Here is a 15,592-nt window from a genome sequence, read left to right on the forward strand (position 1 = left end):
TGATCATTGTAGTAATAAGTGATTACTTCAGGTTATGGCTCCTTCATCCACTGTTTAACATTTAGAGTCAAGTTTGTGTTGGTTCTTGTTATTAGTGTATTATTTATTTCTGGATTGTTTTGTTTGACCAGCAATGACTAAAAATTTACACAAACATCATCTTTTATTATCCAAAGCTTTAGTACATGTTTAGGGATTTCATATCCTAGGATTTTTTTCCCCTGAAATTTCCCAAAAGTTGATGACTTTTTTCCCCCCTATTTGGATCGACCTTTCTCTTTGTGAAGACCCTGGTATGATTTAGAGGTACGTTGATCTGCTTGTGTGCTTCAATCAAGATATTTATTACTGCATTTTCCTCTTGAGATATTTCTAGTTGTTATCTAATTTGATAAAATCTGAAGTCTTTAAAAGTCTTTACTTTTTAATTTAAACTCCCTCTTGAGTTCATCAAAGCCGTTGTCAGTGTGTCCTGGGGTTCATCTGTAACCTGGACACGACTGATTCTAAATTTGGGATCCAGGGTTTGTTTGTAAATCCATATTTGTCCCAGATCTGGGATCATTTATGTGTTTTGATCACATTACTTGAATAACTGTTCAACAACTGATCATTTTTTATTTTTCGCTCCATCTACCTACTTGTTACACATTCAATCTGCATTTAAATTCTCTCAGTTTCCAATGACAACCACACGTGTGTAAGGGAACATTTGGCATGAAATGATGCTGTTGCACAAGTTTTAGAATGTGGCTTTATAAATGCAGAACAGATATGACACTGTATGAGCATGAATTCAACATTGCTGTGCTCACCAGTGGTTAAACGTCTCATTTAATTTGGAGCAGCGGGAACATGTGCTGCTAATTTCACTCTGAATGCAGGATTATGTGGCTTCAGTTACTGGTTTTGTGCAGCAGTCTCCTCAGAAATGTCTCTTTCATATCTTTTTGCATCGTTTAGCTCTCGTTGCATACTTTTGCACTTCGCAGCAGATATGATACACTACAGATACACTACAACACTACACCAAGTTATTGGTGTAGCAGCAGAACTGCATGTACACAGGAATAAGACTACACTGATGGTAGTCAGAAAAAGGGTGGGTCAGTGAGGCTCACACTGAGAGTCCAAGGATCTCATGACTTATTAAGTAAAGGAGGCTGACGGTGAAGGTAGCCCTTTCAGCTCTGCACTGAAACCTCTTCTCGCTGTGGTCACATATCCGGCCCCCCCCCAAACTGTAAGTACTCTGCTTTAACTCACAGATCAAGTCTAACACTGAATATCTTTGTGTTATTCAGACTTTTTTTTTTTTACATTTAGGACAGCTTTGATCATTTTCTTAAGTTTTTATCTTGAAATGCACATTTTTTAATGTGTGTACACAGGAAAAATGGCAAATGCACAAGTTCCTGTTGGTGAGTTTGTGCCATACAGTCTGTATTTATGTAGTCCGTGTTACTCTTAAAGCTGAGCTCTAATTTCTGGTGATTTTATTTAAAAACCTGATTTGTTTTTGCATTTGCTCTTTTGGTGCTCTCTATCCTTGTTTTTCTGCAGCTACGGTCGGTCCACTGGGAGACAGCCCGGTTCAGATCGCCTGTCCTAACTGCCATCAGATAGTCCTCTCCAAGGTGGACTACTCTGCTGGTTTGCTCACTTACATTTTCTGTGGAGGGCTCTTCTTCTGTGGGTAAGAATAGTTCAAGCATTGTTTGCTTCACTATGCCAATAAAATAATTTTACAGATTTCATACAGCTCCTCACGCTGTGGCTGGAAAACCTCATGGAAACTGTTTGGAAGTGAAAACATGCAAAAGCTGGACTAAAGATTAATGTCACTGCAGTGAGTGAGTGAGTTTTTAGCAATGGATGGTATTAATCTGTCAAGCCGTTGAGCTCTCACAGATACAGTGTTTTTTAGATCAGTGTTGGTGCTGGAATCTGATGCTAGTCTGATCCTATTCATTTCATCTTAAAGGAATCTTTCCTGTAATTCCTCTAGTTGTTTAGTACATGAATGCATAGGGAGAGCAAACATTAGCATTAGCTGTTTAAGCTAAGCTAACAGCCTCCAGCTGCAGATATGCAAGTTGGATCAATCCTTCAATGTTGTTTTACTTAAATTACTGAGTGATGTAGAATTACTCTCCCACTATGTGCATATTAAAATTTATGCCAACGTGCACAATACTGAAATAACACTAAGACTTAAAAACATTGCTATAGCACCACAGTGCCACAGCTGGTGGTGCAGTGATAGAAAGAAGAAGGAGATGTTTGGTTTTAGTTATTAAACTTCTGTTGGTGTGCCAATATTTTTTTTTAAAGTGAGCACCACACGTTGAAAACCCTGGCGAAGTAAAGGTGATTCCTCTTCTGTGGATGGTTGCATGTTTACTGGTGTCCCTATGTTTTTTATTTGTCACAGTTGTGGCATCATACCAGTGGGCCAGCATGTTTAAACTAGCTGCTAAAAATAAACCAAGCGTAATTACGAGAAACTGACTGAAAAATACACAAAGGCTGGATGCACATGTGCAGATACTTGCTTTTAAACTGAGGTCCAAGCTCTTGTTTGGGATACATTTTTAATTGATCCTAGCTGTTTTGAATCTGTCGGACCTGATAAATGTAAAAATGACAATTTCATTTTTTGAAAAGTATGTCCAAAAACTGAAATATGATATCTGCTGCCACATGTCCTGATATGGTGACAAAATATGACCTTACATGAATGAATGAATGAATGAATGAATGGATCTTTGAAGGTTAAAAAAAAAAATAAAATAAAAAGGATATGAGTAAATAAATCTGACCATCGCTGCTGTCATTTCCAGCTTTGTTTTAGGCTGCTGCCTCATCCCATTCTGTGTGGACCGCCTGAAGGATGCCAAGCACACCTGTCCTATCTGCAAGACTGTACTTGGGGTGTATAAACGCTTATAACTCAAAGACCTGCATCAATTTATACATGGCTTTTTGCAAACAAAACACACTTACAAAAGGTGACACTAATGAACATTTCCTTATAATTGAATAACTGATAATCTCGTGACTAATTTGCTGTTGGTGTACAAATGAAATTAGGCGACCTTTTTAACAATTTCTCTCTCAAAACCTTTGAATATTAAAACACTGACACCAAATAACGAGCTCCAATGACTGTTTTAAGGCTGTTTAAAATGTGTTTATTATTGATCTCTCAAATACATTTTCATAGTAAGACTGAATAAAGAAAGAGCTATCATGAAAACTGTTACCCGTCACCCGAACCTGTCATTTTTCTGTTGAGTCCTCATCCTTTTAAATATCTTAATTTAAATGGAGCAATAAAAAAAATAGAAAACAAATAAAGCAAAAATATGACCTTAGAAATAGTTCATGAAAAGGTTTCAGGAAGATTTAGTAATCAAAAATACATCATTTACAATTTGTCTTATTGCACCTGCACTATTTTGTTCATAGCGAGCGTTACAAGGAACGAAGCAAATGCCCTTCTGTTTAACATTATTTCCTTCTATTAATGATAAATTAAAACAAAAAAATTATTTCAAGCCTTTATCCAGTTATCTACCATTTTATAATTCATATTCCAATAATCTTCCATGAGAAAAGTTGTCTTTACATTACAACATACTGAGAAGTGATGAGGAGTACAAGAAGAGCGAAGAAAGAGAAGCCAGCGTCTCGGACTGGAGGAGCATTGCCTGGAAAGAAACGTACAGTCACATTAGAGACCAATAAAACGTTTTGCCCTTGATTTAATTTCTTTATCTGAATTATTTGTGGAACACTAGCATATCAACCACACAAAAGCCTCAACAAGTGGGCTTTTTAGAAAACTCTGACACTGCTCGATTAATCACTGCCAGTTCTTTTTAAGCATCTTTTATAATTTATTTATTTATATGGTCCAATTCTGTCTAAAGGTAGAACAATATTTTGCATAGTATGCAAAACAACTGTCCATCATTAAAAATATATAAAGAAAATTTTACTATGATACACCAAATCTCTGTCTGTCTGCAAATTCCTACATGATCAGGAGTTGAGTAGCTAAAATGGGCACACAGGCACAACTCAGACCCTTTAAGGTTCTTATCTACATCATGTCTTTTGTTGTCATCATGTTGCCTAGCAGCCACATACCGATGGTTCTTAGTGTTTGTGCACCTATAACACCATTTAAAAATGTATCATTTTCATTTCACAACAGTGGTATGTAGTCAACCAAATATTTAATATCTTCATTTTTCATATCAAGTTGTGATCTTTACACTATCAATATGTCAAGTTTGCTGTATTCAGAGCTGTAGTGCGCGCTTGTACTAGTTTTTCTGACTTGGGATTTTTTTTATAATATGAAAATATTAAGTATTTACTGTATTTCATGCTGCCATCATTAATCACACTGCAGATCTCGCAAGTAAAAACCAAGTTCCCTTTCACCACCAATGTGTTTTTTGTTTTGTTTTTTTTCTTGTCAGTGCTTCTGATGTAAGATGATCTTTACATACTCATAACAAAACAGCAGGATATGAGACAAAAATGCTTAAAATGAGCAATTGAAAGATTTCATCTGCAGCAGAAGGTCCACCGCTAGCTTAACATTTCATGTTTTCATGCTTTATTTTGGTTTCCTTTACTTCTTGTAACACAAATCCCTTCCTGCCCACACTCTTCCTGCACAAGAATGCTCTATGTGCAGACAGTGTGCTATATTAAATGTTGAAATGTGGTACTGCTGCTTTATCTGAGGTGTTGTTCTTTGAATGTTTTAACCCAATGCTACCTTTTGTAATACTTACCCGTGGTGCTGTTGGATCCAGTTGTTGATTTTGTTGTTGAAGTTGTCCCCGATGTTGTTGTTGAAGTTGTCCCTGATGTTGTTGTTGAAGTTGTCCCTGATGTTGTTGTTGATGATGTACCCGGTGTAGTGGTGGTGGTGCTAACCTTGCCTCCTGTAAGCCCCACTCCCAGGCCATTAAGTTCAGACTGAAACTGTGAACTGATCCAGGTTTGCACCACTGTCACATTTTCATACAACTTCAAAAGTGGGAGGTTGGTGCCAAGAAGACCTTTAACATCACTAACAGTCAGGTTCTATGGAGAACAGAGCAGACACATTTTATCCTATGAGCAAATAAACACACTTACTTTAATCTTTGACAGAAAAAAAAGGACAATTTAGTTTTACAACTTATCAGCCCCGTCTAATGGTTTGAGCGAAGTAAATAAATTGAGGAACTATAATGCAAGACCCCTCCACCCCCACCCCACAAATACATAAATAAATAAACTTTTTTTTTTTTTCAAAATTAGTCTAAAATTCAGAATTCAAAGTGCAGACATGCAGCACTGACCTGTATAACACTCTCAAGCAGCCCAGTGAAGGTCGGGACGTCCATACTGATATTGGCAGACACTAAGTCTTGGATAAACCTAAAATCTGCACCCGCTGCAAGAATGGAAAAAAATTAATAAAAATTTAATTAATTAAATGAAAGTTACATTAACTTTCAGCTGTTTAAATGATGTTTTTTGTGAATGTGGGTCTGTTTGCTTACGTAGGTAAGATTGTATGAGCTGGTAACTGGTAGTGGAGATAGTGCTTGAGCGGATGATTGGGATAAATGCTTCATATGCGAGGGAAAACAGTTCTTGCTTTTTCTCAGTGGTGCAGCTGGATATGTCCAGAGCATCGGCGTTCCTGCAGGAGATAAAACACACAGGAATGGTGTGTTGAGTTTATGGAATTCATTTAACATTATTTATCATTAAATCAGACTTTTTTTTCTAGTTATCTAAATAATAATTTAGAGATTTATGTGGGTTCACCTGCCTTTGTAAGTACAGGATCCCTGACAGACCTTTAGCCAACATGTTCTTGTTCAGATATTACCTGCTGCTAATGTGATGTAAAAATAACCTCCAAACACACACACACTCATGCACAGTCACAGCTCTGACGCCTTACTTGATGCTTCCAACCGAAATGTTCCTGATAACAACAACATCCAGGGCGCACAGGTTTGGTCCTCTAAAGACGTTGAGCTCCACACTGCCGAGACTGTTCCCCTTTACACTCAGATACTTGGAGATGATGGCTTTGGCCTTGATGAGGAGAACCAAGCATCGGTGTGAAGACACAAGCATGTAAAGTAAGCTCACGTTCAGATTTTTTCTTCTGTTTGCTCACCAGAACCGGGTCCCACGGCCCGTTTGAAGCATCCATCAAAGAAGCGAGTGTGTCGATCTGAATAATACTCCACATGTTGATGTCTTCCATTGTTGCACTACGGGACATTGCTCCTAAGATCTGAACCTGATCTTCTGGGATGATGCCGCTGGCATTGTAAGCCTATAAATTTAGGAAGGTCAGAAGATATTTAGACTCAAATTTAGATAGCAAACTATTCAAAGAGAAAAACTGCTGAGAACAAACAAAACAATGCAAAAACACCTCAAAAACAAAACAAGGATTTAGGGTTTGAAAAAAGTATAGACTCATGCTTAACCGTCTAAAAGATCGTCATCAAAAACTGTAAACTCTAATCATTTAACTTCCTCACGTGTTTCTGTGGAATTTTAAAAATAAATAGCCACAAAAAGTAAGAGACCAAGAGAGAAGAAACCCCAGTCAGATGCTGATGATATCACTTAACCTTGTAAAGCCCGAATCATGAGGTAATTGCCAGGAAATTATGTATATTTTTTTAAAGTGGAGTGTTTATTGAACCTTCCATTTGGATCATCTTTGCTACATCTGACATTCCTCTACAATTTATTTAGGTTTATCAGCAGAAACAAAATTGACCTGGTGATGTTGAGGTCTTAAAGACTCACAAAAGCCATGTATGACACATGGTATCACAGAGTTAAAATTTAAGGCTTAAATAATGGAAGTAGTCAGTGCTGTGGACTTTGCATGCCCTCCCTGTGTCTGTGCTGGTTCTCATGCTTCGTTCCAAAGTCCAAAAACATGCACGGGGTTTGGTCGAATACTGATTTTAAACTGACCGTAGGTCAGAATGTGTGTTATGTTTTTCTGAATGCTTCTGTGTGTTAAACCTGCTCTCCAGGAGGGGCCTAACCTGCCTCTAAATCTATGCCAGCTGGGATAGGCTCCAGGAGTTTTTTGCCACTTACCTCTTGCAACTTGCTGAGAACAATCTTTGTGTAGTTCTGCTCCTGCACCTGGTTAACGAGGGCATCCAAGTTGTCTTTGACAATGGTGGAATTGAGGCAGCTGGTGAACTGACTTATATCATAGTTTAAGGGGAATGTTAGATTAACGATAGTAACACGGGTTATGAATCCCAAAGTGCAGGCTGAAACACAGAAAGAGAAACAATTTTTGGTTAAACAGTAAATTCTCTCTGGATTCTAATACAGGGGTCGGCAACCCTGAGCATGCGTGCCAGAAGGGTTAACTGATGGCACCATCGCTGGACTGGTGATTTTTCATTTTTATGGGCCGATGATTTTTTTTTTGTCAACGCTATAAACAGTGAAAGTGGTGGATTGGCCAGATGCTGGTCGATGTGTAAAAATAACTCAGTTGTTTGGTGGCTATGACGGAGCTTCCACAGAGGCCAGCAGGTGGATGAGGGAAAGGGGAGTCAGGAGGAGGAGAGACCCGAGGCGGCCGCCGGTCCGAGTGTCAGGTGAACTGAACTTCAGGTAAGAAGTTATGACCTGCAGTCTATCTGGGTCAGATATAAACCAAGTTTAGGTGCAGTTTATTTTCGTTGTGCTGACTTTTTACCGTCAGTTGCAATAACTCGTACTGCGTACTAGCTAGCATGACGGAGTTTTTATACAGCTGAGTGGGTGCTATGATGTTACTGATAGTGAACTTTATTTTATTCATAAGTAGAGATGGGTATTGATAAGATTTTCATGATTCCGATTCCATTTTCAATTCTGTTCCACCTTTGTGGGCGACCGTGGCTCAGGGGGTTGGGAAGCGTATCTGTAACCGGAAGGTCGCCGGTTCGATTCCCGGGCTCTCTGTCCTGGTCGTTGTGTCCTTGGGCAAGACACTTTACCCTACCGCCTACTGGTGTTGGCTGATGGCGCGATATGGCAGCCTTGCTTCTGTCAGTCTGCCCCAGGGCAGCTGTGGCTACAACCGTAGCTTACCTCCACCAGTGTGTGAATGCGAGAGTGAATGAATAGTGGCATTGTAAAGCGCTATATAAACCCAATCCATTATTATTATTACAAACCCAACAGCGAGATCCTAAGAGATCCACAGCCTATGGCTCTTCAATGGGGTCTCACAGGTCACTCGGAGACCTGTGTCTCTGAGTGGGAGACCAGAGATCACATTAACATGTGTATCCCTGTATTAACAAACATGCCATATTGGCCCAGTTTATTTTTCTTATCATTGTTGTGAGGAGACTATAAATAGCATTTGCATTTTCTGTTGTACAGTTCATTTACTGTTATGGATAAAAAGTCTTTTTTTTGTTTCAAAATACCTGATAACTATTCGCTGATAGCTGCCAACATCTGCGACAAAATATAATTGTATAAAGTTGTTCTATATAGTGTGTAACTGTTAATATAGAGTGTTATTAAATTTATTGCTAATGCAATCATATGGCACACTGACTTCTGAGGGAATTTTAGATGGTACTCATCATCAGAAAGGTTGCCTATCCCTGTTCTGATACATGGACCGAGCAGTTGACAGAAAGAAACCAACCTGGAGATCGCTTTGACTCATCCGGAAGGGACGTCTTTATTGCGCTCTTCAGCTTCCCGATCTTCTGACTGTCCACGTTGTTTTCCTTGAGAACACCCAGGAAGTACCTCAAGTAGTTGTTCTTTGTTTTCTGCTCACAAGAACAAAGGGAAAGAAGGAAATGCGCATAAAGAACAAGGTTAACAGCAAAAAACAGAAACCAAAATCAAAAAATGTAAATGTTTGCGGTCATGTATTACTCACAGTGTTGAAGTGATCATAGAAGGTTGAAGACATATACAGCGGCAGCATCCCGAGGTCTTTCAGAGTTTGCTCAGTCCACACTGAAGGAGCTCTGGTTATCACGAAAACAGAACGGTGATTATTATTATGAAGGACAGAAAGGGCCAAATGTAAAAATGTAAATCTGCTGACAAGGAAACAAATAAACAGGAATGAAAATCTGCCACAGCGGTGAAGCATTTTGCGTACCCATATCTTGTGTTGCCATTAGTTATTTGAGCCTGAACAGCAGCTGCTTGAGCAGAAGTGAGGCTGGGGCAGCTTTTGAGATTTTCCAAGATGGATGAATCTGAGTTTAGGATGTAGGACGCATCCAGGATGCAGCACATGTTTCCCAATACTGATATTTCATCTTTAGTTAAGCTTGTGTTTGTTATGCCCTTTGAAAATAAAAGAAACAGAAATTCATTTCAACTCAAAACATTAAACAAAACCTTATTGTGATGACAGTTATTTCCATTTCATGCAATTATTAATACATCTAATCTTTAGAGCTCAAGAAGTGATGTGTGGTTCGAGGACTCACCAAGCAGCTCTTTGCGTTTTCAAACAGGGCAGTGCGCTTGTAGCTGAGCGCTGCAGAGAAGACAGAGAAGTCTGCATTTCCCAACTCTGTGAAATAGGCCCTGCAGCTGGCCTGCGGCACCAGTGAGTAACTTCAAGAGGAAACACAAGTGTGACAAGCTGTAGCATCCACCATTCAGCTTTAATTCAGAACAAACAGACAGGATTCTTACTCATAATACAGCAGCACATCTGGAGGGTAGAGGTTGAAGTTGGCAGCATCGTCTTTAATGTAAGTGTACATGCAGGTCAGCTGTTGATTAAAAAAAAAAAGGCAAAATAATTAGCACCTTGTATCGTCCCCGTTTATGACGGAGAACATGTGTAAGAAAGCTCCATGACTTGTTGGATGGTAACGCATTTTTGTAATTTGCCTTCTCCACCAAAGCTGGAAGTCTGCACTTTAATCCACTGTGGTGGTGTGCAGCTGCAACATGCAAAAATTGCATCTTTGTTCAAACATTTATTACCCTAACTCTATGTGCCAGAGTTATATACGGTGTAATCTATATAACCCGATTCACAGGGTATGTATATATTGTTTTAAGTGTGTTTTAAACAATTGTTATTTACTCCTTTGATGTCCAATATGTTCACTTTTTAATATTTGAGCAGATATGAAGGAGATTTTAAATATCCCATAAATGCCTTGAACACTGTACCTGAGACTCCACTAGTTTAACCTTCCTGCTGCCTGACCTCCGACAGGCTTTGATCAGGTTCTTGACTTGCCCATTGCCAATGTTCCTCACTCCAGTGCATGTGAACCCTTGAAGCACAGAGGATGACAAACTACACACACACACACATATACACTGTTAGCTCTACTCAAACCCATTTGCAGGTTGTTTTGATTGATTTGATTGAGCTCCCAGACTGATTTGAACTCACTTGTTTGGACCTCCCAGCTGTGCAGAGGCGCTCTCTGTAGCTACCGACTCAAAGAACAATTCAGCCTAACAAAACAAACAAACAAACAAAAAGAGTCTGTAATAACAGGCATGTAGCACAACACGACAATAAAAACTAAGCTGAGGGTTTCATCTTCTACCTGCTGCGGTTTCCATTCCTTTCTGTTGAGTATGGTTATAACGTCGTTGCTACTGGAGAAGCCCACCAGCAGGGATCGAGGGATCTCAGTGGCCAGGTCATTGGGAACGTTCTGGATCACTTGCACGCTGCTGGTGTTCACTGATATGATCTGAGAGAAGATGGAAGCATTGTGAGTTAACTCTCTGTGGAAAGCTTTCTATCTTTATCCAAAGCAGCTGATGGAAGTGTGCAGTTCAAATCATGCTCAAGTTATAACAGAAAACCTGTCATACCTGACTGACAAAGACCTGCTGGATGATCTGAGGACCAGAAAGGAGGTTTGCCACCAGTGAAGGAGTTTGGGAGGCACTTATCAGCTGATTACCAGGGATGCTCAAGAACACTCTGGAAGGTACACCAATGATGAGAGTGCCCAGACTTATCAGCGATGATGAGCTGTTGATCTGGTGGAAAGGATGGAAGCAACACACGCATAAGTGAACATGACCACAAAGATGACTTTGATTTTTCTAAAGTCAGGATTCAGTCTAAAATCTGCAACCTGTATGATGCCCGAAGACAGCAGAGACTGGATGATGGTCATGGCCTGGCCTTCGCTCCAGCCCGTCACAGTGGAGAGAGTGCCGATGGAGTTTATTAAGTCCTGGGGTTTGATTGAGCTGATCTGATTCAGCGACATGCCAGTGCTTTGGCTGCCGAGGGCAGAAATGACTGTGGAGTCAATGTTCTGACCAAAGTTACCTGCCAAAGCAGCTGTGACCTTCACATGTGTGAGAAAAACTTTGTCAGTAGAGTCAAATTTATGTCTACAGTGTAAATATTCTGGGGAACAAAACTTTATCAAGTTAATAAAAGGAGAGCTTAGTGCTCTTTTATTCATCTTTCCATTTCACCCTTCTTAAAATCACATACCGCCAGAACAAAGAGCTCTACACCACTCTAAATAATAAACATCAGATTCAAAACAGGAGCCTGCAAGTGAAACTAAACCCAATTTTATGTGGGTGACAAATTTAAGGAAATAATAAACTACTTTTTACCAAAATACCAGGCAAGATGCTGAATCTCTGAAAGATTGAAATCTTATAACATTCATGTCTAGTTGACCTTACCTATCCTGTATTGAATGTAGGTATGTGCATTTCTTAAGTTAGGTTCCCTTTCAGTCGAATCACTCGGTACTAGTGATGGGAATTTCGGCTTGGCTCACCAAAAAGAGCCGGCTTTTTTTGGCTCTTCAGGTTGTTTTGCTACTTTAAGTAATTTATTATCAACAATAATATAAAATTACGCACAAAAGGAATTACTAATGTTACAGAAATGTGGTTTTATTTAGGGCTGTTCGATATAACGATATATATCGGATGACGATATAAAAACATCTATCGTTTTATTTTACGCTATCGTTTGTTTCCTGGTGTCGCAAAATAAACTGTTTATGGCAATATTTTTTCACCGTTTTGATGGTCACTGTAGTGGCTATATTAATTTCTTAAAGTTCTCTCTTTCTCTTATATTTAATATAACCAAACTACAGACGGACAAGCGCCTGTTTTTATGCGTTGTCATTAGCATTAACGACGGCAAAACCATCGCATGTCCGCTTGTTTATTTTCCACATACACCTTTCAGAATAAAGCTCAAGATCCTGTTGAGATTTTTCAAAATAAACTGAATCATGTGAAAGATGGTGAAGGATGAGAAGCAAAAAAGAGCCATCAGCAATGTTAAGCTGCGCGCGTGCGCAATTGCGCACTGCTGGCACAGCCTCTGCACACAGAAAATCTGCGTTGCGCACAAAAAAATCTAACTTGAATTGGAATTAAAATTAAAACTTTAACAATTCTGTTTTGCAGTGTTAGTCAGTAAGTGACTGGCTGCTACCATATGGGATTAGAACGATGCCACCTTATCCCATAGTCCAGCCAATGATGCGATTCACATTCGTACATACGCAGCTAATCAACGTCATTGACAGGCTATGACAGCGTCCTTATGTGGCGACACTGGTGTTCCAGCTAGCAAAGCGGCGTGGCTGATGTGGAGTAGTGATGGTAAATTTGATTCTTTTTACTGAATCGAATTTTAATGAGTCACTCACCAAAGTGAATCGGATTTTTTGAGTCATTTGATTCACTGAGTCAGTTGACCAGAGAGTGCAAAAAAATGTACATTTTCACTCAGACTTAATTTGTTTCTCTTTTCATGTAAATCTTACTTCTAGGATGAGTGATTGAAAAAGAAAAACAACTATTTTTAAAGAGCAAAAAATATATATTTCTAAAGGGAACATTTATTTTATTTATTTTTATTTTATTTTATTAGTATTTTCCTCAAATGTGTCAAATATATATTTTCTCATCTAAATGTCCACTGAGCTGTGTGCCAGGGGGCGGTAATGCCCCTTAACATTGGTTGCCAACCAAGAAGAAGAAGAAGAAGCTATGAGCCAGGAGGGAGGGGGTGAGTGAGTCCTGAATGATTCGCTTACGCTACAATTCAGCACAGGAAGGAGGGGGTGTCAGTGGAGTCAGTGGATATGAAAATTAGTGACTGTTGCTGGTATTTGTGCAGCAGCTAATTGGGCATCACTGCATACTTTTGTGCGGTCTTATCGGTTGGACGTTACAGCCCCTTCGGTGGCTCATACTGTTCTTTATGCTGGGTCTACCGCACACTAAGGTGGTGGTGGTTCAATTCTGGTTGCTCTGCAGGGCGTGTATGTATGTCCCATGTGTTGTACCGAGTAAATCGACTGAAAGGGAATGAATAGTTGTCTATAATTTCTGTTCCCCGAAGGAGAGGAACAAGGTACAACACAAGGTGGCCCCACTGAGCAGTTTGGGTCGGTGAAGAGCGGCTATCAAACTGAGGGATGACTGTGATGACAGTCCAGGCGGGGTTGTGCACATGTCACCACAGGCGTGAATAAAGGTTTCTTCAGCCAGGACATGCAAGGGCGTGATATCCTATACTTATGTGTTGTACCTCGTTCCTCTCCTTCAAGGAACAGAAGTTATAGACATAACTATTCATTTTAGCAGCAGACTGAACAAATAGCTGTTTTTCTTTTCTTTAAATGTTTCTTACTTGTGGGTCCAGGTCCGTACAGAGAACTGTGAGATTCTTCAGAACTATCATACTGTCGCTTGGACTCAGTTGGGTAAATGCTGGACCAGGAGCGACACACCGAAACAAGATAGGAAGGCTGCAAAGAAGGTTAAACAACACTTACAGAAAAATGCAGGATTTGTGGCTGGAGAACACAACATATTGTATAGATTTAAACTCACAGTAAGGGGTTGAAGTTGCTGTCCTGTTGATATAAAAGGGTGGTGTAGTACTTTGTGAGGTTTGCAGGTAAGAAAGAGGTGTTGAAAAGAGCGATGTTCTGAAGGTTCACTGTGAAGATCTGAATGACCTGCAAGGAGGGGAGAAAAGCACATCTGTAGGTCATGAAATGAATCCAAGTAGAAAAAAAAATCAGCGTCAGTTCAAAATTTACGCCAATGTTGATTCTTTACCGACTGAGATCCAAATGCCACAACATCGTCCAGAGTGAGGAAAGAGACGAAAGACCCGATGTACTGAGCAAACCAAGCTGTGGAATTCAGTTGTGGGTTGCTGGGGAAGTAACACTTTGGATTTGAGGCTAAAAAAAAAGATGTTAACAATAAATAATAATGATAAAGTTCAGAATAAATAAAAATACAATCTATTAGGGCTGGGCCATATCATAGCATTCACGGTAATACCGGTATAATGTCAGGCAATGATAAGAAAATTAAATATCGCAATAGAATATGGGTAAAACGCGCATGCGCAGTGCCTTTTTTTAATACGCACATGGCGGAAAAAGCGTGCCGCCGACAGAGAATGAGAAGGGTGAAAGCGGATCGTTGAATGAAACGGATAAACCAGAATTGGTTTGTAAAAATGCTGCAACTTCAGTGGTGTGGAAATTGTTTAGCTTTCGTCCGTCAGATACACAACAAAGCACTATTTTTGGTAGAGCATGCTAGCAGGCTGTTGTTATTACCGTGTTTTTTGGAAAATACGGCACACTTAAAATCAATCCTTTTCTGAAAATTTTTCTGAAAATCGACAGTGCCCCTTATAACCCCATGTGCCTTATGTATGAATTCTGGTTGTGTTTACTGACCTCAAAACGATTTTATGTGGTACATGGCGCTCGAAAATCTGTGAAATGTTTTAGTACAACTTTGCTAAGCTACGAACCCGCACCGCTTGATGGATTGTTGGAGCATTACGGCTATCGTAGGCAGGAGCCTCGCGGAGTGATATGTACTGTGCTTCAACATAATATTACCGTATTGTGTGTGTATAACCTCTTTTTAAGTTTTGTGGATATTATACATGGTTATGCTGAGGATATGTCGGCCAATTTGTACTGGAAATGCCTTTTGGTTAAACTTTCAGCAAGGAATTTGCATTTGCACTGTTAAATTTTTATATAACTTTAATGCTCATAAAAAACAGCTGCTTGTTTAAGTGAAAATACGTTGATTTATTTTTTTGCACGAATAAAGTCGTGGACTTATAAGGTATTTTGTCAAGTGTCAATTATATCGTCAGTTATATTGTTATCGCAAATTTTCAAATGTATATCGTGATAAATATTTTTGATCATATCGCCCTGCTCTACAATCTATAATCATTTTACTCCAGCGTAGCGTTTTTTTAATTGCTGTGAATTCTTGAAGTCAAATGTAAAAAGTAAGCAATAAAAAATGATGACCATAACAAACTGTTACTACAGTAGCTGGCAGGTTTTACTGGAATTAACATTGTGATCCAACAGTTTGCCGATTGGTCTAAATATAAGCAAATCGAAAATAAGATGTCCTTATGGTTTATTTAAAATTGAAAAATATTAAAGCAGGACAAAGTTATAAAAGACAAAGTCTTTGAACCTTATTAAGAATGATGACGGGGACAAGCATCAGTGAA

At 39.3% G+C, this 15,592-nt stretch overlaps 2 protein-coding genes across 4 annotated transcripts in view; one reads left to right on the top strand and one right to left on the bottom strand.

Annotated features, from left to right (window-relative positions):
• The first annotated feature begins 1,161 nt into the window (after positions 1 to 1,161).
• Positions 1,162 to 4,755, top strand: LOC147327437 (lipopolysaccharide-induced tumor necrosis factor-alpha factor homolog). 2 transcript variants are annotated; one of them, XM_086295074.1, is made up of 4 exons: positions 1,162 to 1,243; positions 1,392 to 1,421; positions 1,564 to 1,696; positions 2,844 to 4,755. In XM_086295074.1, exons 2-4 carry the CDS (start codon positions 1,397 to 1,399, stop codon positions 2,950 to 2,952), a joined length of 267 nt encoding a protein of 88 aa, XP_086151200.1. In that variant the 5' UTR covers positions 1,162 to 1,243; positions 1,392 to 1,396; the 3' UTR covers positions 2,953 to 4,755. The 2 variants fall into 2 exon arrangements, with proteins under 2 accessions (XP_086151200.1, XP_086151201.1); XM_086295075.1 differs by lacking the exon at positions 1,162 to 1,243 and having other exon boundaries at positions 1,258 to 1,421.
• mslnb (mesothelin b) overlaps positions 3,108 to 15,592 on the bottom strand; it is a 48,361-nt gene continuing 35,876 nt past the window's right edge. Inside the window, exons 77-96 of one of the 2 annotated variants that reach the window (XM_086295072.1) lie at positions 14,146 to 14,273; positions 13,915 to 14,042; positions 13,712 to 13,829; positions 11,163 to 11,381; positions 10,894 to 11,064; positions 10,620 to 10,769; positions 10,460 to 10,524; positions 10,231 to 10,360; positions 9,742 to 9,821; positions 9,531 to 9,660; positions 9,194 to 9,384; positions 8,966 to 9,056; positions 8,723 to 8,852; positions 7,156 to 7,337; positions 6,206 to 6,367; positions 5,984 to 6,120; positions 5,574 to 5,716; positions 5,370 to 5,464; positions 4,815 to 5,109; positions 3,108 to 3,713 (exon numbers count right to left, since the gene is read on the bottom strand). In XM_086295072.1, coding sequence (XP_086151198.1) covers positions 3,628 to 3,713; positions 4,815 to 5,109; positions 5,370 to 5,464; positions 5,574 to 5,716; positions 5,984 to 6,120; positions 6,206 to 6,367; positions 7,156 to 7,337; positions 8,723 to 8,852; positions 8,966 to 9,056; positions 9,194 to 9,384; positions 9,531 to 9,660; positions 9,742 to 9,821; positions 10,231 to 10,360; positions 10,460 to 10,524; positions 10,620 to 10,769; positions 10,894 to 11,064; positions 11,163 to 11,381; positions 13,712 to 13,829; positions 13,915 to 14,042; positions 14,146 to 14,273 — 2,831 coding nt within the window. In that variant the 3' untranslated portion in view covers positions 3,108 to 3,627. The remainder of the gene's footprint in view (positions 3,714 to 4,814; positions 5,110 to 5,369; positions 5,465 to 5,573; positions 5,717 to 5,983; positions 6,121 to 6,205; positions 6,368 to 7,155; positions 7,338 to 8,722; positions 8,853 to 8,965; positions 9,057 to 9,193; positions 9,385 to 9,530; positions 9,661 to 9,741; positions 9,822 to 10,230; positions 10,361 to 10,459; positions 10,525 to 10,619; positions 10,770 to 10,893; positions 11,065 to 11,162; positions 11,382 to 13,711; positions 13,830 to 13,914; positions 14,043 to 14,145; positions 14,274 to 15,592) is intronic. The other variant, XM_086295073.1, reaches the window with a different exon arrangement.

The sequence above is a fragment of the Aulonocara sp. 'chitande type north' Nkhata Bay genome, linkage group LG6, assembly GCF_057382095.1.
Source record: "Aulonocara sp. 'chitande type north' Nkhata Bay isolate Kocher_YH1m ecotype deep benthic linkage group LG6, A_spYH_male_GT1.1, whole genome shotgun sequence".
NCBI lineage: Eukaryota > Metazoa > Chordata > Actinopteri > Cichliformes > Cichlidae > Aulonocara > Aulonocara sp. 'chitande type north' Nkhata Bay.

What these genes read in the sequence shown, in the direction of transcription:
- LOC147327437 (XM_086295074.1), top strand. Translation starts at nt 1,397, where the DNA reads ATGGCAAATGCACAAGTTCCTGTTG. An exon ending in AAATGCACAAGTTCCTGTTG is followed by an intron (nt 1,422 to 1,563) that starts GTGAGTTTGTGC and finishes GTTTTTCTGCAG; the next exon opens with CTACGGTCGGTCCACTGGGA. An exon ending in GGAGGGCTCTTCTTCTGTGG is followed by an intron (nt 1,697 to 2,843) that starts GTAAGAATAGTT and finishes TGTCATTTCCAG; the next exon opens with CTTTGTTTTAGGCTGCTGCC.